We start from the raw sequence: 24,982 nt of genomic DNA, 5'->3' as shown, positions 1-24,982 counted from the left end.
ACCCACTTTCATTTCATGCACCACCTTCCCTCTCTCCTACCCCCACCTATCGAAACATCTCATCCTTTACGCCACGTGTCCTTCACAAAATGACACTGGCATCAGATTCGGCATATTCTTTTTCTTCGGCTGACATCAATGATTATTTGTCAAAAATTATTATATATTTTACCATTATTTTCACCCCAACATTATCATAATATTATAATAATAAGAATCTACTAAATAACATTATTCATGTTATTAAGCTAATATGATATTAATTCATCAACTCAGTATCCGTAACATTTATCTTTATTAAAGTTTTGATCATTTTAATTAATAAACTCCACGCATCTTGGTACATATCTCTTGGTAAACAATTTAATGACTAGCTTTTTTGAAAAAATAAATTAGTAGACAATGAGTATTGTCACATCAATCAAGAGAATGAGAACGTAATTATAACATTATTTTAATCTCATTTCACAGTTCTATTTGCCATTATTAAAAAATAAATTTAAATGCTGATTGACATATTGTCGCTGTGAGATAAGAATAAGATAAAGGTTTAGTACATAACACTATTATAACAAATCATTTAAACACAAAACACACTTAGAAAATATAAAAACAATTTTTTTATTTTTACGTCCCACCATAATATCTTTTAAATTCAACACAATAAACACTCTTAAAATGCATTCATAAACAAAAACCAATATTAAACGGGTCAAGCTGTAAGTATTTCATTGGTCTAAGTTACTAAAAATTCAAAGGGAAGTTGGAATGACTTCTAAGGACAGTTTCCTTTTGTCTTGACGTCGTATTGCTCACTTACACTATTTATTAGGCAATATTTATTGCTCCTTTCTTATGCAATTATTTTTAGCTTATTCCGTTTTCATAAATTTGAAAACAAAGTTTGGAAAGAGGTCAAAACTCTCGGGGCATAATTGTATTTTTCTTTTTTATCTTTTCTTTAACTTTGTGGTCACCACACCTAAGCACCAATAACTCGTGTACAAACAGGCAATGAAGAAGTGTCCGTCACATACAAACTCTCCTCCAAAACCACAGGCGTCCACAGCTCCGCACCAACCGCTCTAGTGCGTGTTATACACGTGCAGCCACTTTTATTGTTTTTTTTTTTATTTTATTCATACCTTAGAGCTATGTTTGGCATTCGCATGTTACTGTAGCAATGGCCTGTTTCTGTAATCAAAAGTGATAGATGTGAGAAAAAGTAATAATATTTGGTATAAAAAAGTTAAATTTTTTTGTGTTATAGTGATTTTTTTTATTTGAATAATAGTAAAAAGTGATTGATATGATATAAAAAGTAAGAATGTTGAGAGTTTAATTAATTATATGTTGAATGGTAAATGGCTTTGGTTTGGCCATTGCCAAACACACCCTATATATATTTTTGGAGAACTCCATATTTGGTTGTACTTTCCGTTTTGGTGTTCTGTGTTCGCCAAGCTTTTCTTGCCAAATATCACTCTTACCAGACATCGTGACTAAGTTTCTCTTTGGCGGCTCTAATCCAACCTTTTTCAGTACTACTTTTTCAGTGCTATTTTCCTGGTTGTGGAGTATCCTTTCGCTTGCTACTGTCGTTATTGTGTAGGTAGTTCCGTTTCTATAACATTACCATTGCAAACCGGCCGTTGTGGCTGCTTTAGTTTATCAAATTGGCCAAGTCATTTATTTGACTAATTCTCAATAGTTTTAGATTTGTTCACGCTGATTTCTAGTTGTTTTCATGTGAATTACCCACCCTTTATTTGTATTTAATGGACAATTACAATGCAAGAGTTTTTTTTTTTAAAAATAAAAATTTATAAGTCACAATGCAACAATTGAGTTGGAAAATTGGCAATACCGGCCCCAGTATTGTGACCTGCCTGGGCCTAAAACTTGTCGCTTGGCCATTACCTGGGCCGGACTGGGGCCCTATTTAACTTTTGGGTGTGCTTCACCTCCTGAAATTGAAGACCGAGGATGTCCCAACCCAGCCTGGCCTCACAATGACGAAATAGGTTTTTTTTTTTTTTTTTTTTTTTTTTTTTCATGTATGCAAAAGACGAGAATGAGGATTCAAACTAATGACTTCCGCTTTATTAGGTATGGTCCCAACTAATTGAGCTACCTCTTGAGAACTAATTAGGTTTCCTTTATTAGGAAGAAGTAGATATCTGATATCCTTAAATCAGGCCCCTATCCCACATTGAATAGAAAAAAAAATAAAAGACATCTTTAAATCATGAATAATGTTAGAAGTCTCTCTTACGTGTTTTTTTTTTTTGTCCCTTCAAAAATGATGTGGCCTTTAAAATTACCATTAAACTTGTGATTGATCACTATTAAATTTTGATCAAATTATGATTTTAAAAGCTATCTCATTTTTAAAATGACCAAAAAAAAAAACATCTAAAATTACTCTTAAATCAGGAAAAAGGGATTCTCTCTAGTGATTCGAAACGTCCCCATATTATCACAACAATCATCCGTTGCAGTTAGGATTTATTTTTTAACATACATCCACACAATTTTAATTTTTTTGTCAATTGAATTTTCTTTGATCCTTTATAGGTTGGACATTGGCAACTAAAAGGCAGGCCTTTTTGGGCCCATCTGGTCCAAACCAGCATAGAGCCACCAATTCTTTCTAGTGCGTGGCTCTGTGAAATTTTGAAAGCTTCGGATGTTCTTCTCTGGAGATAGCCAAGAATTTCAGTAGGTCCAAAAGCATCTACGTACGTTTATCCAGTGAGAAATGGGGAAAATCTTCAGAAGCAGAATATTCCAAGCAACTTTCCAGATAAAATGCCCTAATCCAGATTCAGAACTGTTAAAGCGAATAACACAAGGCATATTATGTTAAATTATGACAATCATATGTGTCTTGTTTTTCTTTCCTGAGGATAATCATAGGCAACTTTATTTCATCATAAAGTTGTTCGAAAATCATATAACAGGCGTAAATTATTGGGTATACAATTTGAAAGTGGTGGGGGTGTCCGGGTCCCTTACCGCTGTGTCATTTTCGGTTGGTAGTTTTTGACAGGAAATATAAGCAATCATGGCATAGGACGATTCCCCAAACGGGCCCTTGAAATTCATTATTAGTGAAAGGCGGTAGCCCGTAGGCCTTCTATATCATTCATGCCACGTGCAGGTTTATCATTCACCCTTGGCCCTGATTTGCCTCTGGTTTCCATGACCAATGAACCAGGTTAGGTGGGATTTCATTTTCAGAAAAGCAACTTTTTTATTTTTTATTTTTAAAACGTGTATGCTTGTCAATGTATTTTGTGTTTGGAAGGGCATTTTATATTTTGGGTCGTTTGTTAATGTATTTATTTTTAGAAAAAATAAAGATATAAACAAACACGACACTTATTAGTCTCTCAAAACATGCCAAAAATGCTTAGGTTTAGGAAAACATTCTTAACACCATAAATCTAATTGGTAGAGGAAGTTTAGTTGCCATATTATCAAAGATTATTGATGATTAGAGCATGTCCTTTATTCATCTCAAATCATCTTATTGGACCCCTCCTCAATCTTGTCGGGCACTACATATACCATTTCGTGTTGTTCTTTGACGAGTGGATTAATTTCTTTTAAAATATTTGAAATAAGTTAACGTAATTTCTTTAAATTACTATCCAATTAATAATATCATCTTAAACTTTTAATTATGACAAATCTTTTTCACTGACCAAATTACTTAAATAAAATAAAATAAAAAATCTTTTTTTTAAAAAAAAAAAGAGACTAAAACCAAAAATGAAAATAAAGGACCTATCAAAAATTGACAACTCTACTAAAAACAACCACTTTAATCAGTTGATGGGTAGGGCTGGGAGTATAAATAGTTCTTTTTATATGCATGTGCATGTCTTTTTTTTTGGTTGTAGGCATGCATGTGCATGTCCTTGTTTGTTCCTAAACTTGGCTAAGAGCCTAAGGCAAAAGGGGATGATGTATGATTAATAGATGTATGTATTAATGTATGAGTGGGTAGGTCCGGTTATTTCCCCATGGGGCCTGGGCAAATTAAAATGGAGGACCATCGATGTCTGATCTGTCGCGAAACATCTCACATGCGTATATATTCCTAAAATCCTAAGACAGGCAATAGGGACAAAATTCTAGAGAGGACACTAGAACAGTGCTTCAGGGGAATCTTTTCTTCTAGCCTTCATCTTCATGGGATTTCTTCCACGTGGCAGTTGATGATAATAGCCAATCGGAGCCGCCGGGTGGGGTCCGCAAGATCGCTCGCTCATTTTGGATGATTTCTGAGTTTTGTGGTTCAAATTGAAGAAAGATTTTAGAAATAGGATAAACTCCATTAGATAATTGTTTGATAAGGGATCCGTCTATGACTATAATAACTTGGTAAATAATAGCATTATTTATTAGGAAGTACTAATTCTTCACTAAAAGTGAGATCTTTCATAAATCATTTCATTATTTTATGAGTAATGCATTATCCATTTTCGCTTCCATAATTTTTAAAATTACCATTAAATTTAAATACATAATTTTTAAAGTTATTATTGAAATAATCCAATAATGATTTTTTTTTAAAAAAGATAAAGGTGTAAGTTGTATTACGGTTTGTTTGAGAGTGCATTTTAAAAAAAATAATCTGGGTTTTTAAATCAAATCGTAATTTTGGAGTGTTTGAAATTTCAATTTTAAAAACGCAAATTTTAAAATCGGGGAAAAATTCGCCATTTCTATTAGCTGACAAGGGGGTGTTTATTTGAAAATGTGCGAATTTAAACCAAAATCATGATTTCGCTTAAAATAATATTTGGCGCAATATTTACCCATTCGGCCATGAAACTGCAATTATATGCTAATGTTATCCAAACACTCAATTGATAAAAAAAAGTTCTTAACATGTTTTACCAAATACCTATATAATTTTAAAAAGTTGTGATTTCAAAAACGCAATTTTTAAAATCGCACTTATTGAAATCGCACTCACAAACAGGTCCTTAATCAATCAAGAGATAGAGTAATTTGCTCCGTCAAAATTACATCACGGATACAGTCAATAATTTCTTCCCTCCGTATGATTAGTGACTTGATGGATGGCCACCTTTGCCAATTTGTGAGCTGCATTATTTACAGCTCGATTCACATGGCAGCACCGCCACCGCCCACCGGGGAAAAGATTGTAGGATCATCCGCATGTTGGCTACAAGCCTACAAGGTGCCAAAATGACTCTAATTTTGCTCAGCCGAATTCATCACATTCACTAGTGGGAGTGCATCTCCCTCTAAGCGGATGGTCTGCCCTCCTATGTCTTGGCACAGCCTGGCTGTGCAACAAGCTGCCATAACCTCTCCAGCAACTTGTTCCACATTACCAAACTAGGTAAGACTCCTAGCCGCTATCACTAGTCCCTTTGAGTCCCTAACCACAACTCCAACATCCACTCGCCCTTTTTTTTTTGGGGTCAAAAGTCGCTTCCCAGTTGGCTTTGCAAGCCATTTTATGTTGCGCCTTCTCTCTTTTGCCTGGCAGGTTGAGGAAAATGGGTATGAAAAAAAAGAAAAAAAAGTTTGGGTAGTATTTTCAAAGGCCATTAGGGTGGTTTGGCCACCCATTCTAGCCGTTGGGATGGCTCAGCCACCTCCAATGGCCAAAAGAACAAAGTTTTTCTCTAAACTGAGTTAGAAGAATTTCGTCCTACTCAATCTATAAAAATGACGTATGTCAATTTTTTTTTATTAGCATCTGAGATGCACATGAGTTTTTAGTAAAATTTATTTCAACTTTGTCCATATCATTAAAAAAATATGTACATCTCACATGTTAAAAGAACACATGTCATTTTTATAGATTGAGTTTGAGGAAATTCCTAAAACCCAGATTTGATGAAAATTTTGTCCCAAAATGGGGGTGGTCGGCCATCTAAATTTTTTTTTTTTTTTTAGGGTTTAGTTTTTTTTTAAATTATTATTTTTAAAACACGTGGCATGTTTATATTATGACACATAACAGTCTGTTAGTTTGGGTTGACGAAATATAACAGAGATATTAAACTGGTCTTTATTCATAAAAAATAAAAAGTGGAAATTTATATATATATATATATATATATATAAAGAGCAATTAACCCTGAAAAAATTTATAGGAATTTTATCTTTTACCCCAACTCACTATATAATATTCTTTTGATAAGACAGTTGCTTTATAAGATAAGAGAGCCCATTTGAGCTTGTTACTTGCATGTTGGAAAATCAAGAACCGACAGGATCTAGTTGGCTGTTGATTATAGCCTCAATCGGTGCTGCAAAATCAACATATAATTCAAGAATAGACAGGTTTCTTAAAAAAAAAAAAAAAAAGGGAATAGACAGGTTTTCAATATTGGTTGGTCATGAATTAGCATTTATTTATGAGAAGATTTCGAATCTCTTAATTTTTCTCTTTGCTCTTTTTATTTATAATTGTATGTATTCTGCTTTATATATATATATAATAAGAAACAAAAGAATAGTTAATTAATTTTTGAATAAGTATTGCTATATGCTTAATTTTCATATCACTTTTATTTTATTGGGCTAATGTGGTAGTGTTCATTCATATTTAAATAAACTTATATTAAACTAAAAATAAAAATAAAAATCAATGATGATGGGCTTGTTTGGGAAGGGAATCTTTCCAATTTTTCTCAGCTTCTTTTTTCTTATTTTTAAGTTGATTTGATACAGCTAACACTTAACTCAACTCAAAATTTTTAAACTTTATTCAAAATGAGAGTCTAGAACTTAAAATTACTATTTTGGAATATATAGTGATGTTAGTAATTGATCTATATAGAGTTTTCCTTCAAACTGTGTCGAAGGAATTTCCCTTGATCCAGTTAGTAGAGTTTTCCTAACACTGAATTTTAGTGTTAATTAATGGATCAACATGTTAAGTTTGAAAATACTACGAAAAAGATATGAGGCTATGCTGGTCCAAACGGTAATAATTGTCTTAATAATTCACCGTGAGTGCGCAGCCTACCACCATGGCTTCGATTGTCCCCCACTACGGAAAAACAAAATTATATTTATACAAATTATATATAAAACCTCCAACTGAAAAGGAAATATACATATACTACACTGGTTTTTTTTTTTTTTTTTTTCCAAAACTTTTAGGTAATTAATATACTAATAACTATTAAAGGTAAACATTTGTTTTATTTCATTAAAAGTTGTCTCTCTTGATAAAAAAGAAACATTGTTAGATAAATTGTATAAGGATCTTGGCTTTGGCCTATCTATAAATAAACATGCGATTTTCATCTGTTACAACTTTAATGTAAAAAAGGGATAAATAAAAAAACTCGTATCTATCACTCTTTATTCTCTGACATATTGTGAGGGTACTAAAATTAGTTATGAGATTACAAATTAAAAAGTTCAAATCTTGATTCTTCAATTCAAATACTTAAACAAAAATGGTCAGAAATTGACATTCTCTTTTATGTTTTGTTATTACTTTTCTCCCAAAATCGTACATTAGTCGTTGGCGCCCATCTAGCTCTATTGGTAGAGTATAAAGTAATTTTTTTTTTTTTTTTTTTTTTGACATGTCCACACAAAGGAAGGAGGATGAAAATTCGAACTAGTAACTTTCGTTTCATGAAGCGTAGTCCACTGCCGATTGAGCTACTCATTGAGGATAGAGTACAAAGTAATTACAAAAGGAAACAAGTAATTAAGGTAATATTTATGTATAAATAATCTTGTTTGATTTTTTTTTCTTTTATATAATGTTAGAATTTTAGTTTTAATATAAATATTTCATTAGATTAATCCAAAAAAAAAAAAAATATCTTGGTTCTCCATTAAGGGATTAAAAGGAATTTTGTTTAGTTTCCAAATTCTTGCTCATCATATACAATTTATTTATTTTCAATTTTGTGGATGGATTAGGTGTAGCACTTATTTGAAGGGACAAATTGGGTGAGCCGTCCAAGGCATGAAGACACGGGTCAAACTCACATCTAAAATGGTCCATTGAAGTCGTGAGTCACAAGATCCAAATAAATGAATCACATGCAATCATGTGACCACAAAGCCTCTACTATTGTACAACTACGAAGCCTACTCAAAAGGAGTCACTACAAAACAAAATAAAATTTATTGATGTGTCTACACTAATTCATTTTTTGTCACATCATCATGTCTTGACGTGTTAATTATTATCACATTGTTAAATTTAAATTTGTGTTTTTTATATAGAGAAAAATACAGTTTATTTTTTGAAGTTGCAGAAATTTTTTAATTTTAACCCCGAAGTTTAAAAATTGACAATCTATCCCTTGAAGTTTAAAAAATTGGCAATTTAAACCCTGCATTTAATTTTTCCTTCTAAATTGACGGAAATCTATGAAATTACATCATTATCCTCAGGTTTTTTTTAAAAAAATTTCATCCAATTTAACGGAAATTAGTAACGGAAGGTTTAAATTGCTAATTTTTGAAATTTCAGGGGGGTAGATTGTCAATTTTTGAACTTTGGAGTTAAAATTGAAAAACCACTAAAATTACAAAGGGTAAACTGCATTTTTCCCTTTTATATATTTTAGTGAGGTGGCAAATTATAAGAGAACAAAACTATATTATAATAATAATAATACCAATGAAAAAAACATCTCACAATCTCATATATAGATATTAGGAGTACTCCTTTTACGTTCACTATTCACAACTATTTATTATTTACAGCAAAAATTATTATCTGCATATACGGATGCGTATAGCATATAGCAGTTTTAGAAATAATCGCATCTGCATACCTTTTATATATAAGTATATTTTAAAAATTTGTTTATATATATTATATTTAACTAAAGGAAGGTGGAACATAAATAATCTTGCACGATCAAAGGCCAAATTAATGGCTGTTTGTCGACAATTCTCTTATGATGATACGACCTAAATGGTACTTAGCATATATAAGGTTAGTATGAGGCTAAATTCATGTATGCTCTCATGCTTTAATTTAGGAGTTGACAATTTTTGGCACGATCTGCGAATCCAACATAAACCCAACACGAAATTAAATGGTTAAGATTGAGGAGTCTAACCCGTTTAATTAAATTGGTATAGTTATGAGTGAACTATATAGTCTTATACTATGCATTAACATGACCCGTATTCAACATGCGATATAATGGTTAACAATTTTTTTACATAACCCGTGAATCCGACATGAACCTGATATAAAATTATAGGGTTAGGGTTGAGGGGATTAACTGGTTTAATTAAATAGGTCAAGTTATAAACGACTTATATAGTCTTATACCTATGTCTTGATACGATCCAAACAAGACACTCAAATACAAATTGCTACCCTTACTCTAATATCTATCTATCTCTTTCATTTTCACATTCATACCTTTACTGATTTAAGCATCGGAGGTGGTGCCACCGCGTCCTCCCCCTTTTGCGGTGTACCACTTTAAAAGTTGGCTGTCTTGCAGAGATCCCATATAGATAATTAAGCGTGCGTAGTTCCTAATTAATTTTTGGCATTAACATTATTAAATTTCTAAAGTAGTGCTATTCAACACACTCGGCGTGAGAGAACAATATTTACACCAGATAAACATTGCGTATGAATTTAAAAATATTTATTGTTTTCAACTTTTTTTTAAAAAAAAATTCGTACATACTGTTCACCCAACATAAATACTGTTTACTCGAGCCGAGTGCAGTGAGCAGCACTACCCAAATTTCTGCCATATAATCGACACAACCAAGACCAGGCTGACTTTGATTAGTACGAATTCTGGACACTTATATTAATTTACTTTTGGTTTTGATTTTTTAAGTACAAATATCCAATTATTAACTCTATGGGTTCATGAACATAATTGTACTTCACAGAGCATCTTTTCCTTTTCCTGATAAGTCCCCATTTTCTGGATGAGGAAAGTGCCGAAAGCTATTACACAAGATCTCCTTTGTCATTAGCTTTCACAAGTTTGTCCCAACTTCAGCTTAATGCTTACAAAAGTTAATGTTAAGGATCTTGTCGTCCAAATTTCGTTATATATATATATATATATATAAAAGGAAAAAAAAAAGAAAAAAACGAAAAAAAGAAAAGTTAAAAAGAAAAAGGGTGCACACACTTTTGATTGTATTTGATGACGTGAAGCATGTATCAATATATGTACTTACATCTATCATCTTGTTGAAAGGGGCCGTGCTAACATGGCAACCAAAATGACAGCTCACTCGTACATCTCAATTTTTTTCAAAAAGATAACCTGAGAAGCATGTGTGTAGGACCCACTTATTCCCTGTACAACTTGGCACAGGTGATTCTTGGGTGTAACAGGTTGTAGGTTTTCTTATTTGAATCCTGTGATCAGAGTTGTCTCTCACTCCAAAGTCCAAATACAACCAAAGGACTTGATGCTAGCACCACTCTTAAGTTAGATGTATGCATATTGCTGAAAGGGGATTGGGGTTTCTAGAATTTGTTGTATACATTGCTAGTAATTTGAACGATATTACGTGAGCAAGCTTATATGAAATTCATTTATTTAAATAAATTTTGCGCTTGAATAAACGAGTCTCATATAAACTATCATTCTGATCTTATATACTATATTCAAATTGCTAGACGGAAATCTTTATTCACCAAAGAGTGCCTTTCAAATTTTCAATTGTCATTTGCTAGTTGGAAATCCTTATTTACTAAAGAGTGCTTTTCAATTGTTATAGGGGTGGGTGTCTTCTCTTACTCTCTGCCCCTTCTCTTCGGACAGAAATATGTGAGAAGAGCTTTCTTGTCTGAATAGAGACTCACTTTTGCTTTTTGTCATTTTTTTTAATAGAAGTATGTGAGAGTGATTCTTTTGCCTGAGCAAATACCCACCTATAAGGTATTCTATACGGGCAAGAGCTCAGAATCTCAAATAAGAAAATCTCTCTCACAATCTTCTGTTATTAACCGTGCTCCATCTCTTTCGATAGAAGTATGTGAGATGTACTCTCTTGTCTAAAGCAGAAACCCACATTTACTTTTTGTCCTCATTTTTTTCTATTATGCGAGAGAGGCTCTTTTGCCTGAATATAAGTACCCACCTGTAACGTCTTCTGTATGGGTAGGGGCTTATAATCTCAGATAAGAAAATATCTCTCACAATCTTCTGTAATTATCCCTTGCCCATTCTCTTTCGACAGAAGTATGTGAGATGTGCTCTCTTGTCTGAGCAAAAACCCACATTTACCTCGACTCCTTTTTTTTTAATAGAAATATGTGAGAGAGGCTCTTTTGCCTCAATAAGTACCCACTTGTGAGGCCTTTTATACGGGTAAGGGCTCATAATCTCAAATAATAAAATCTCTCACAATCCTCTATTATTATCTTTGCATATTCTCTTTCAACAGAAGTATGTGAGAGGAGCTCTCTTGTCTGAGCAAAGACCCACCTTTACTTTCCGTCCCCTTTTTTTGGACAAAAGTATGTAAGAGAGACTCTTTTGCCTTACCAATGACCCACCTACAAGGCCTTTTATGTGGGCAGGGGTTCAAATAAGATAACCCTTCTCATAATCCTCTTTATTTATCCTTAACCCTTTCTCTTTGGGAGAAAATAAGAGGCATCCGAACCTATGGCTAACATTATTTTTTTCTGAACACTGCTTGGAAGAGTAAGCAGATTTCGTCACTCGAAAAACTTTGTTGCCAATACGATTCTAAAACACACAGTCCACTTGTATTTGCCTATTACACGATGCCTTATAAAGGAGAGATTGTTCAATGGAAGAAATCAGAGCACACAAGTCTTTTAGCCATGGCAGCTGATACAGAAACCCTGAAAATTTCATTGTCATAAAGACTTATTATACAACTTGTTATGCCCCCACATGATGCGAGGAGAGAAGACGGCTTAAGGCCCACAGACAGAGCTATAAAGATTCCATTTTACTGCTCCTCCAGAGCCAATTATCTTTAAGAAAACAGAGAATTTTCTTCCCCTAAAGCATCAAAGGGGCCTTATCCATTTATCCAAGAAATGCCAAGCTTGCTCTTAGAAAATCAATGGGGATTGTAGAAAGTAGGAAATAAGATGCTCGTAAAAGTGGGGTGGCACTCATGACCTGACCCAACCGGACCCATCCACTAAAAATATCAAATGCCGGGCCATCTTTCCTATTTCAAAAATCCATATGCCCAACTTTCGGCAACAAACTATATGTTATATTTTTCAGTAGAAACAAGTCAATAACATGTAAAAGATGCAAATATCGTATAAAATTTTGCACGTGAAGAAAAACTTCTCTACTCATGGGAGTAGAAAAACAAAGCAAACTTCTTCATTCCCATTGAAACATATACAAGCTCCAAGTTCCAAAATAGAAGCATAAAGCAAGTTTCTAGATATATATATAGAAAAAAGAAAAAAGGAAGCAGAGAATTTCACAAGAAAGAAAACATAACTTATGGAGAAGGAGGCCAATCATACAGTCCTGCATCTTCATCAATTCCTTCATAGAATCTCAGCTCAAGCTCCTCAAGCCTTCCCTCATCATCCCACATGCCATAGTAACTACTATCATCATCATCCTCATCAAAATCTCCCATTTCACCAGCCATAAATTCCCAGGCCAAGTACTCGAAAGCGTCCGACGAATCCGAGCAATCATCCCAGTCATTCCGCTCGTAGTGATCAACTACTAGTGGCCCCAAAACCTTTAATTTTGGGAACCTCTCCTTGAGGATCCTCTCATCAAGTTTAACATCCCAACAGCCTCTCAAATCCAAAAATTTGAGCTCAGGACAGCTTGATAGTATCTCAACAACACTTGGGGTGCTGATAAGATGGTAAGCCATCTCAAGATGCTCAAGCTTCGGCATTGTGGAGGCAATGGCGTATGCCTCATCATCTTGTAAGGGCTTGCCAGCCGTGTCTAACGGGTGCAAGTTGCGGCACAGTCCTGCAAGGAATTTGCAATTCTTTCCAATGGCCTCCAATGCTCGAGCACCAATTTTACCACAGTAGCTCACATCCAAGAATGTGATCATAGAGAGCCTGCCAGCAATCTGTTCCACCATTGAATCACTCATCTCACTTCTAGGCAGCCTTAATGTCTGAAGGGATCCAGCACTTGCAAAACCAAGAGAACGATTATAATGTCAATTAGAAAAAAATTCCTAAACACCATTATAATTGCAGTCCTGATTCTACCAAGGAACAAGTTAAAACTTAAAACCCTCACATCAAACTATGGCTCTATAAAAAAAGATTTTTGGAAAAAATTAACTGCAAGGTATAGTGATTCTAAAATCAACTGTGCAGTTTTGCTTACTTTTCAGCAATAAAGGTAAAAATCATTTTGCTGTGGAGACCAGAAACACAAAGCTTGCGAACTGATCCACGGCTTCTAGTGATTAACATCGGAAGCATCCGATCAAGGTGCTCAGGCCGGCGGTTGCTCCATTCCTCGATATCTATCTCTTGCCAGCAATAAGGTCCGGTCACTACTTTGCCCCATGATTTGCAAACCCTGGGAATCACTGTCAGTATCTCCTGGAGAGAAAGATTGCTGAAGATTAGCCCGAGTGTGTCAGGTATTAATTCGTCCCAAGGCCGATAATCTCTTCCCTCTTCCATCTATTCTCCACCTTCAAAAAAACAGAAAGAGATCAAATAGAAAAAACAAAACAATTAGTCCCTTTCATTACGGATGGAAAAAAGGCATTTTGGGTCTGGCTTGTGGGAATCTCTGATGCAAAAATAGGCCCTATTTCTGACATTTTCTATGAAACCATGTGGAGAATATCGAACAAACAAGATTCTCGCATACAAGTTATGAGCAGAAGTAAAATATTTACATATCATATCCAGCAATCAGATTCCTTTCAACTTGTGATACAAAATTTTTTTTTTCCTAAACAATAAACAAGAAAAAGAGAATCGATGAAAGCCCAGGAAAGTAAATATACAAGTTTCGCTCACAAAAAGGGCAAACAAAAAAAAAGCGTACAGATTAACACCCAGAGCGGTAAAATCTATATAAGAGTAACCAGAGGAACAAATATAAAACATTAATACCAGTAAAGCAACAAGAAGAACAGTTCGAAAAATAGAGAGAAAGACAAATCTAAAAGATTAATAGCAGTATAGCAGCCAGAGAAACGGTTCAAAGGGAAAATAGAACTTCTTTTCAATAAAAGCAAAATCAAAATTCTTGGGAAATAGTGCAAGTTTACAGATCCATCAACACCCAGGTGAGTTAGTCGGCCAGAAAATCAGAACAAATTGGGGAAAATAGCAAATAAAAAGTAATAAATAGAGAGCTACCTGGAGCAGGAAGACAGAAAATGAAGATAATTCAAGTCATTGCATGGAAATGACAAAGTCAACACCTCTCCACAGGGAGAGAGGAGAACTAAAACTCTGCCGGGTTACTGAGAAAACCAGGGAAAATAAGGGAAAATCAACTTAAATCCTAGATTTTCCATTATTATTTTTTTTTTAGAACCAAGAAACAGAACCCCGCAGTGAACGGAGGCTGGTAACGACTACTTCACTCCAAAGTACCGAACTTTGAGATTTTGGTGGAAAGACAGGCAACATCAAGCATGCAAAACACAGATTCAAATTCATGTTCTTTTGCTCAGCTATCTCGGTAACAAAAGGCGGAGAAGAAGGAAAAAAAAAAATGTAAAGTACACAAACACCCAAGAGAAGTGAGATTTTCAGCTAAAAAATCTGTGCCTTTAAGGATATGGATGATGCAAAGACTCACCGGTTTATCCGCCTGAAACGCAGGGGAAAAGAGAGGAAAGAGAGTGAAGCAGAGGCGGAGGGGGAGGGGGAACTAAAGCTACAAAGCGAATAGACCCATCACCCCACCTACCCACAAGCTTCAACGCAACCACCACCACCAAGAGAAAAAACAGGAGTAAAAACAAAGAGTAAAAGCAACCGAATGCGTATGAGATTAAAACTATAAAAAAAAGTGTTTGTTCAGAGAGAGAGAGATGAACAGAGAAAGACAATAATGGGGAGTTTTATTGTGACACTCAAAGACTGTCAAAATTTGTGTTAATGACACCTTTTAATAGCGTCGGTATCATCCACTATTTTTTTTTTTTTTTTTTTTTTTTTTTTTACTTTTATGAAAGAGAGGCTGTAGGGGTGACTGATGAGGCAGTAAATATCTTCATGTCTGTTTTTTTTGTGTGCCTTGGACAGAGAGAGAGAAACAGGGGAGACACCGACACGGGTAAGTGGCTTAGAGGAGGTAAAAGAAGGCAAAGGGTGTCTCGATTGACTGTAAATATAGGCATCTGAGATTGGCCACTGGGTTTCTCTTTTCAACAGTGGTGTTCAGTTGGGAAGTGTTGAGACTGTTGACCATAGCCATAGCCATAGCCACAGCTTCAATCTTCACCTTCCAATTGCTTGACCGACTTTAAACAGTTGATTCACTTTGGTACTTGGTTGGTTGCCATTTGCCAACCACAGTCAACTTTGTTCAAAGTAAATGTGATGATCGGATTTCAACAATTCCACTCTCTCACTTGACATTAAATTGCACTAATGTTAGGTTTGAATTAAATTGCACTTGAAATTTAATTAAAGTGGATGTCATTAGATTAGATGTGACACTTTTGTTTATGTTAGGTTTCAGTAGGTTTTTGCAAAATCGAAGTTTAAGTATAAGAATACGATTAATTTAATTAAATGAATTAAACTCATCAATTATAATCGGTTAATTTTATGTTTAGTTTATGTCGAGTTAGCACGTCATGTAAAAAATTATCCTCCTTAATTGCACTAATTTGCAATAAGCTCCATATAATTTAAAAAATGACTCAAAACTTCATATAATAAGTATAACTTACAAATAATTCTCCGTTCAATTTTTTTTTTTTTTTTTGACATATAGGACCACATTTCATGAAATATGGAGGTCACTAATTACCTCGACATATAAAACTTTTTAAATAAGTTAACAAATCATATTCAACCTACCACTAATTACCCCTTTATTTATTTTTTATTTTTTATTTTTATTTTTTTTGTAATGTAAAGGAGTTGAACCTAGGAGTTTCACTCCATGGTAATTATGCTTTTACCATCAGCTTTTTGGATAAACAAGGGGTAGTTTATTATTATTATTTTTTACTTATTTTGTAGGTGATAAACCAGGTAGGGGTGGTTGAATCACGCCACATTCCTCACAGGGGAAGCGAGGCATGATTTGTTTTGCAATGTAAATGCGTTGGCAATCCCTTCCCAGTCAAAGTTTCAACCTCCTTTTTTGGGTTATGGAGACTCGCATCCAAGCATGTGGGTCCAGATAGTCTCAGAGCTGTCATTGTGAGTTCCACTGTCACAATTTCTTCCCATTTGGACCTCCCTTTTAAATATATAAAATAATAATCGTTTTCTTTTTGGGTTTTTGGGTTCAAATATTCTTATTAGCATAAATGTCATGAACACAAGTTACAAAATGTTATCCGAATCTTACCCCAAATTTGATCTATTATTGTAAAACCAGCCACACGTTCAGGGCATCTAACTCATTCGTCCACATTATGCATACATCTTTCCGTCCCTAAACATCTTATCTTCTCCTTCGCCTCTTCTTTCTACCCATTATTCTCGATATATATATATATATATATATAATAACATGTGTTTCTTACATGTTTTTTTTTAATAATCTTAGTGAGAAAAATGTACTTCATATACTTAAAAGAATATATCATTTTTTTAGAGACTGAATTATAAGAAGTATAACCCGCTTTGTAAGACGTTGGCACCAAAAGAGGAGAGACTAATTGCAATGGAGAGTCATCAGATAATATTTTGTCTTAAGCTGAGTAATACTACATACTTATCTCTCATTCTAGTCTCATATCATATATCACTCTATGCCTATCAGCCCCTTAGATCAACTTATATTAATAGGAGAAAAAAAAAAAGAAAATTCAAAGATTGATGAGCACAGTCACACCAGCCCATGAGATGAGAAATAATAATTTAAAATTTTCCACGCAATTAGTTCCAAAAAAGTGATTTCTTCTTTTTAGCTTAAGAATTAATTATTAAAGGCATTGCTGGGGCTGGGCAGGATCCTATTCTAGATATTAAAAGCCCAAAAGAGTGAGAGAGCATGGCCTAAAAAGTACTTAGTCAGTTAACCAAATTTCGCACGCATGAGAGAACATGTAGATGGGCTAAAAGTAGATGTAATTTCGAACCGAATAAGCCCAAGTTGAAAGGCCCCCGCAATCTACGAAAAAAACCAAAGCAACCCGTCATTGTTCACTGCTAACAACTGAACTAAAGACGAGATTACCTTAAATTTTAAAGCATCAAGTATCAATCCCGAATTTTTAATATTTAATCAATCACAATGAGCACCGAAGATGTATAAATATTGAGAAGTGCTCGAAAACCAAACAAATGAACTCAAAAAAATTTTCAAACTGATGTGACAGACCGTGAATAGTAAACAAGGAAGAAAGAATTGCATTTTTTTTTTTATTAAAAAACATTTACCACGTCAGTTTGAAAAATTTTCTTGATTCATTTGTTTGGCTCTCTAACTATTCTCATAAATATTTGTAATCCCAAAAGAGAAGGAGCAAATCTACAAATATGCAGCAATAGTTTCAATAACCTTACTACTTTTTGAGTGAAATACACTCTTATAACATAACCCTATAAAATTTTACTGTCTAGTGCAAGGTTCAATCAATTATCGACAATATATATATATATATATCGAAATTTGGTAGCCATGCATATCATACGGCTTTTTTAATTTGGTTGTAAAAAAAACTAATTGTAGTTTTTAATGGTCCAAATTTAACTTCTCTCTCTCTCATAAAAAAAAATGGAATTAAATCTGGACCACATATGATATGCTATAGTTTTTTCACAACACCTAATCCAATTCCCGGGTTTTTAACACCCATCAGAGTGATTGCAACTGAGCTAAAAAACTACCTTGAAAAAAATCCAAAACTTGAGGTAAATTATACATGACTATTCATAAGGAGTTGAACACGGCTCTCATCGCCTTTTGACCAATTATAAAATTTTTAAAAATAATTTAAAAGAAAAAAATGTTTTTGAGAAATTAAGAATGATGGGCTATATATATACATTCGTCCCCCCTACTTATATATATATAGGCACCCATAGGTTAACTTACAGAAATCTACGGAAAGAAGGATATCTATCATATTAAATATTAAATGAAATGGAACCAAACTTCCATTAACTGTGAAATATAGCAACAAATAAACCATCGAGGAAAACAAAAAGGCAAAAAAACTCAACTGATTCATGCTACCAAAGGTATATTTCCAATTTGCCAACTTTCTACTCTAAAAATTGGATGAAACCTGGTGAGAAACAACTTTCTTGGTTCCACAGCAAATGTCCCAGTAAGCTGATAAAGCACACTACTCCCTGAGAGGTAAAATGGAAAAAAAAAACTAGTAAGATATTAATCATTTAAAAGAAAACAACAATTGCAGTAACCTTCACTTTGAAAATAAAACAAGCTTCAATTACCAATCAGAAACGAACTTGAGTACCATGAATCTAAAGCTAAAATTAACACTTCACAATATTTCCATGTCATAATCTAGGCATTTCCCATCAAAGATTAAATTTTTTTTGTTGACAAAAAAACCAAGAAACTTACAAATGACAATAGTTAAAAAAACAATTTTTTTTTTGATGAGTAAATAGTTAAAAAAACAATTAACATATCAATAACACCAGCAACTATGCACAAAGAGAACTAAAGCTAAAAATATTACTTTAACAGGTCAACCATCATATTTACTCTTACAGTAGTCTTCTAATTAGCACTTCGTTCCAGAAAGCTCAAGTATAAGTTGTTCAATGTAGTTTAGTAAATCATCCAACCAGCATCCAAGGATGAGGTAATCCCATATCTGGAGCTTTAATCATTAACAATAAATGAAACATATGTCATAACTTTTCATGTGTAGTGAAATTCCTTTGGTACTTGTACTAACCATGCATAAACAAGTCCTCGCCATCTTTGCCTTCCAGGAAGACAAACCCCAGAAGTTAGTCCCTTTCTCCCAAAACATATAATATTGGCATCAAATGTTGAAAAAGAAAAATGCAATGCAAACAGAAACTGACTGGAATTGGCTCAGAACATGAGCTCAGTGCAAATGACTTAAATGAATTTCAACGATATTCCACTAGTTTTGGACGTGACTAAAATATAAGCAGAAATTTATCAACTACAAACATATAATAAATACACATGTTTGGGAATCAGGATATAGCACATTGACCAAAAAAATATCAATATGCAATACTGAAAAGAGCAAAATCTCATGAAGGAACAATTTTGTTTGACACAACCAAGAACAGGTTGCCACGCATCTGGCAAGGATGGCATCTTTAGCATGTCTATCAGCATTCATATTAGCTGAACAAGCACTTATGTGAAGGAGATGGAAATAGAGCTTTATGTTTCCCACGTGCTAACAAAAAGCCTTCCACGAACTTGTTCTAATGTGTCTTGGAAAGGAAAGCTGACTATGCTGTGAAGCATACGGTAAAGCTCCCTTCTAATGAGGGCCACATTACTTTAAGTTGTCAACAAAAATATAAATACCACTTAACAAGGTCTGAAATTCTAGGCAAATTTGAATATTAAACCAGATACTGCTCTCAACAGTAAATACTGACATCATTCAGTGCAGGATAGGTTTCATATATCTATAAAACTTTAAATAGGTGTTAAAAATAGTTGGATAAAAAGCCAACAAATATTTGACGGCCTTCAGCATGCGAAAACCAATGAATATTAGAAAAGTACTAAGTTCTTCCACAGTAATTTTGTAGTAGCCCACATTGTATATATGAGGGCATCGTGCACACGTGAGCGTATGCCGAGTGCCTAAGTTCAAAATCTAATGTGTACAAGGTCAGTCTAAGCTATATAAGTGATTAAAGAAGCCTTAATTATGACTAATCTTTAGATGCAACGTGGCTCAGTGGCACTGTACCACAACACGAGTTCCCTCTGCCAAGGAGGTAAGAATTTAAATGGGAGAGATTGTAGTACCTCAGAGTGTATGGTGTGAGGGCATTGCATAGATGTTTACTAGATTCACATTAGACATGTACCATGTTGATCTTGGTTATATACCCTAAACAATGACATCTTGGTTGTGAGAGCAACGGACAAGCTTGTACGCCTTGCATGTACTAAGTCTATCTAGGTTTTATAATCAATAATGAGTTTCAATTGTGCCTAGTCATTTTGGGTACCATGCAGATATGGCTATCACATCCCTGGTTCATGTTGCAAATGCCATCAGAGCCAACCCAATAAGTCCATGTGAGTCATGAATACAGGTTTTTCTGATGAATGTCGCAGGTTGAGTAAGGGAATTTGCGTTAACCACACTAAGGATTTAGATTGAGAGGGCGTTGTCATGTGTAAGATCACATCAGACCGGTTGATCCAAACTACATATAAATAAATAAAAAGAGCTCTAGTTGTCATTAATCCTTTAGGGTATCATGCAGATATAGTTAGCACATTCTAAATTGTGAATGTTTTGACATCAACTAGTTCTTAATTTCATATACGAGGTGGGGTTTTGCAATCACCAAATAGCTAAAAGAACGCAACATTTGATAGACTATATTAACTTACAAACACCAAAAGCTTGATAAGGAGTTAGGGTGAATTAGCTTATGCCAAATCCTTAGTAAGTCCACTTCACATTAATATTAGAGATCCCTCAAAAATGCACCAGAAAGAAGCAACCATGTGAAAAACAAGTAAACTAACAACAGATCTTCGGATCACCCTTGTTGTTCATAGAATGTTTGACTTGGCCATCATAGCAAGTAAAGAGACTGTCATATTCATGATACCACTTCTTGTGGAAATGTTGAAGAGGCAAATTGTCCCCAAGGGGTAGCTCAATTGGCTAAGGACTACGTCTCATCAAGTGAAGGTCACTAGTTTGAATCTCTCATTCCCCTAGGGAAGGGACCAAAAAAAATACTTATAAAAAGAAATATTGAGGAGGCAAGTACTCACCCTAATAATAATTAGAAAAGGATCATAGAAGCCACAATGGATCAGCAAAAATTTGCCCCTAATTGCTTTTCAATGATGTCATTGAAACACACTAATATATCTAAAAAAAAGAGCCACTGCAGCAAGTAAGAACATGACGGGAACACAAGGAAATGGAGAAGACCTTGTAAATGAGAGGAAAATGTCAAAATATTATAGGGGAAGATAGAAGCGATGCAAGAGTTTAAATGCAAGACAATTGGATTTAATGATAGGGTAAGATGGGGAACAGCCCTGTTGGAGGATCATGGGATGAAGCCCCGAGTCCAAGATATACAATGTCATTTTGATGAAAAAAACTTTTAACGAGAAAAAAAAGTGTTAATTATTCTTTTGTCCCCAAACACTCCAACAGCACATAAGCTTCCAGAAATCAGCTATTTAAAAATGTAATGCCACAAGTCTAGCCAAGTCCATAAGCTTTTGCTTAGATTTCTTTTCCAAGCCAATCTTGCTACTGTCTGACCCTGAAATGTTTAGCTACTATATAGCTCATATGGTTCAAGAATGCTCTCTGGAGAAAATAAACTACGATAAAAAGGCGACAACATCAAGCAACTCACGGGAACCCCAAGTCGTTGAACATAAGAACCATCTTTCAAGCTCAAAAATCTCCAAACTCTATATCGAACCTTCAAGCCCACTGGTCACTTTGTCATAATTTCTTTTGCTCCTAATACCTAGATGCATTGCATCACAACCATCTACAGAACTCAATTAAACAAATATGTTGATATTGATGTCTCTATCAATTTATGCCCACAAAATAATATTAATTTGAAAACAAACTAAAGTCCAGCACAAGTCACCACAAACAGGACAAGAAGAGAATTGAAATAACTAAAATCAAGTTTGTAATATGTCAACCAAGCAAAGAAGCTAAAGCCCACAATTACCTATCCATATAAACACTATCCTGGTACTTCATAGAGAGGAGCAAAGGCCATACCATTTAATAAGCCAGCCAAACAGAAAATGCTGCATGATAGGGACCTTCTCCAAGACCTCCACCTTATACATCTTCAGCAACCCACTATTCACTTTGTTCCAATTAGCCACTCCGCTTATATCATCCAACAACGGCGAGTGCTCCGCGAACATACCTTTCTTCACCTTCTTCACAAACGCGATGCACGCAATGTACAGATACTCGTTCGAAAAATTATCCAGTATATCCTGATTATGAATCGACTTGGGCTTCATATACTTGTGATCGATCAGCTGGGACGACCCGAAGATAAACGGCAGGAAATGATAGTCGTCGAGGCCCCAAACCCCGTGCGACCCCGCTGGCTCCAGGCAATAAACCAATTGCAATTTCCTCATCAGTTCTAGATACTTCACGAAAACCCTAGCCACCGCGGCTTGGTAATCCTCCTCTTTGATGAGCCCCAACCTAGCCAAGCAGTACAACCACGCGGCGAAGTTGGTCTCGTGGCCTGTACCGTAGTCGATACGGCTCGAGTTCCCGAAGCTGTCAGCGAAGTACGGGACGATCTCGACCGTGGCGGATTGGAGATCGGCGGGGAGGAACTCGAGCATCAAGGACTCGCTGGTCTCGGTGAGGCGCTCGTGCCAGGTTCGGTAAGAGAGGTTACCGTAGCGAGAGGGTTGCTGGAGCGGAGGTATTTCGTCAATCCAACGGATTAGGGTTTCGAGGATGGAGACGATGGAGTTGATCGTCCGGGACACGTGGCAGGGGTCGGAGATCTTGTGGCCGCGAATGGACTCGGAGAGGGCGACAACGAAGCCGATAAAGTTTTTGCCGGAGTCGGAGTCGTGGAAGTGACGGATGTCATCGGGGGATTGGATTATTTTGGTTGGGGTTTGGAATTGGCAGGGATGGGAGACGAGTGGGACCTTCTGGGAGTGGGGGACCGGGGCGAGAATTATGGCTTGCTGGGAGTGGGTGTTGGGGGGCAAATTCAAGGCTGGGGAGCGGATGGGTCGGTAGATTGGGGGCGGGCTGATTTCAGACCACTGGGGCGGGGGCGCGAAGCTGGTGGGACCGCCACATTTGCAGCAAGCTCCAGTGCTGGTGCTGGTGCTGGGGGGCGGGGATGGGGTTTGGGGGGATTTGGAGCAGTCTTCGTGATCGTGGTGTTCCATGGAGAGAGGGCGATGCGAAAACGAAAGGGAGTTGCGTATTGGAAGCTTTACTTATTGTTGAGTTATATACGCTACTATTGAAACCAATTAGAGTAACGCTAGAATAGGGATTTTTATCTCTCTTATCCTTCAAAAGTGGGATTACTTTTAAAACTATAATCGAATTACATATAAAAAAGAGAATTAAAGTCTTACTTCTATAATTACTCCATTAATTAATACCATTAACTTTTAATGTTAATTACTTTTAAATAAAATGGGATAAATGTAAAATTTGTCATTGTGGTTGGCCTAATTTACAAATCACTTCCTATGATTTAAAAAATAATTTTTAAGTCCATAGAGTAGGCCAAAATAACATTTTACTCTATGAACTCATTTTCCGTTAAATGACTTAACAGAAACTGTTTCATGCCACCCCACACTTAATAAAAGTAAAGCACGTGTTCTTTTTTTATTTATGTTTTTAAAAAATGACAAATAAGCTTTTCACGTCATTTTGAGGCTCCAGCACACACTTCATGTCAAATTAAATAAACACAATCCTTTTGTGTCGATGTCATCTTCATCTTCCCCACTAATTTGCTGTCCTTGCCGCCGTCTTCATCTTCCCCACCGATTTTTGCATCCATCTCCAGGTGAGTTGTTGGGTTTCGTAGCATGACTGAAATCACCACCAGAGAATCACCGGAAATGTCACGACGATAATTAAGCCACCTTGCTTTGGAGCTTTTTTACTTCCACTTTTAAGATTTTGGGCATCTTCAATATGTGAGCCACTCTGAGATTTTTGGGCATCTGCATTTTTGAAGTAGTGCATTTTTGGGCAATCTTTCAATGGAAATTTGGATTTGTTTTTGGGCATTGAATCATCTTCAAAAATTGTTTCTGGACATCAGAAACAATCTATCCCCCTCTCTCTCTGTCATTTTTTGTTTGTTTGTTTGTTTGTTTTTGTTTTTTTGTTTTTTTTTGTTTAGGTTCTATGGCAAGCACAATTGTGCTGTTTATTGGTAGGCACAATGATGATGAACATCAAGTATCATTTTGAAGTAATATCTTCATTTTGAAGTAACATCGGACGCAAAGTACGAATGGTGAATACCACAAAAGAGTGTATTAGGAAAGAAAAAAATAAAAAAATAAAGGAGGAAAAAATTGAGTGATGGCTGGTAATCAAATTTTTGTTTTTGTTTTTTTTGTTGATTTTCAACTCTCATAATCAGACATGAAGACGATGACATGGACAGTGAATCGGTGGGGAAGATGAAGACGACGGCGACACATGGGGATATAGAGGGATTATGTTTATTCAATTTGACGTAGAATGTATGCTAGAGCCTCAAAATGACGTGGAAAAACTTATTTGTCATTTTTTAAAGCATAAATAAAAAAGAACACGTGTCTTATTTTTATTGGGTGTGAGGTGACAATGAAACGGTTTCTGTTAACTCATTTAACGGAAATTGAGTTCATAAAGTAAAATGTTATTTTAACCTACCCTAAGGACCTATAAATTATTTTTTAAATCACAGGAAGTGATTTGAAAATCAGGCAAATCATTGGGACTAATTTTGTATTTATCTCAAATAAAATAAAAGTACAAAAACTATTTAAAACACTTCAAATTGGTAAATAAGTTTTTTTTTTTTTTTTTTTCAAATAAGGGCGGTGAAGGTGTTGAACGGCAACGTAGAGAAGGCGGCTGGCAACAGGAATGAAGGGGTTGG

General features: G+C 35.1%; 2 protein-coding genes across 3 annotated transcripts; both read right to left on the bottom strand.

Annotated features, from left to right (window-relative positions):
- Nucleotides 1-12,300: 12,300 nt before the first annotated feature.
- Nucleotides 12,301-15,028, bottom strand: FBW2 (F-BOX WITH WD-40 2). Its single transcript, XM_059604802.2, has 3 exons — nucleotides 14,781-15,028; nucleotides 13,338-13,653; nucleotides 12,301-13,135 (listed from the first exon to the last, which is right to left on the bottom strand). The coding sequence occupies exons 2-3, from the start codon at nucleotides 13,640-13,642 to the stop codon at nucleotides 12,469-12,471; spliced, it is 972 nt and encodes a 323-aa protein (XP_059460785.2). The 5' UTR covers nucleotides 13,643-13,653; nucleotides 14,781-15,028; the 3' UTR covers nucleotides 12,301-12,468.
- A 3,185-nt stretch (nucleotides 15,029-18,213) lies between these two features.
- Nucleotides 18,214-23,307, bottom strand: LOC132190398 (phosphotyrosyl phosphatase activator (PTPA) family protein). 2 transcript variants are annotated; one of them, XM_088510857.1, is made up of 2 exons: nucleotides 22,040-23,307; nucleotides 18,214-18,466 (listed from the first exon to the last, which is right to left on the bottom strand). In XM_088510857.1, the coding sequence occupies exon 1, from the start codon at nucleotides 23,250-23,252 to the stop codon at nucleotides 22,068-22,070; it is 1,185 nt and encodes a 394-aa protein (XP_088366983.1). In that variant the 5' UTR covers nucleotides 23,253-23,307; the 3' UTR covers nucleotides 18,214-18,466; nucleotides 22,040-22,067. The 2 variants fall into 2 exon arrangements, with proteins under 2 accessions (XP_088366983.1, XP_059461357.2); XM_059605374.2 differs by having other exon boundaries at nucleotides 22,093-23,305.
- Nucleotides 23,308-24,982: the final 1,675 nt, after the last annotated feature.

This window comes from Corylus avellana, chromosome 9 (genome assembly GCF_965113065.1).
Source record: "Corylus avellana chromosome 9, dhCorAvel1.hap1.2, whole genome shotgun sequence".
Taxonomy (NCBI): Eukaryota; Viridiplantae; Streptophyta; class Magnoliopsida; order Fagales; family Betulaceae; genus Corylus; species Corylus avellana.
This window is presented reverse-complemented; position numbering and strand designations above follow the sequence as displayed.

Bases quoted from the DNA above. Each gene is read 5' to 3' on its own strand.
- FBW2 (XM_059604802.2), bottom strand. From the start codon at position 13,642: ATGGAAGAGGGAAGAGATTATCGGCCTTGGGACGAATTAATACCTGAC. The intron at 13,136-13,337 runs GTAAGCAAAACT...TGGTTTTGCAAG, and splicing joins TTTACCTTTATTGCTGAAAA to TGCTGGATCCCTTCAGACAT.
- LOC132190398 (XM_088510857.1), bottom strand. From the start codon at position 23,252: ATGGAACACCACGATCACGAAGACTGCTCCAAATCCCCCCAAACCCCA.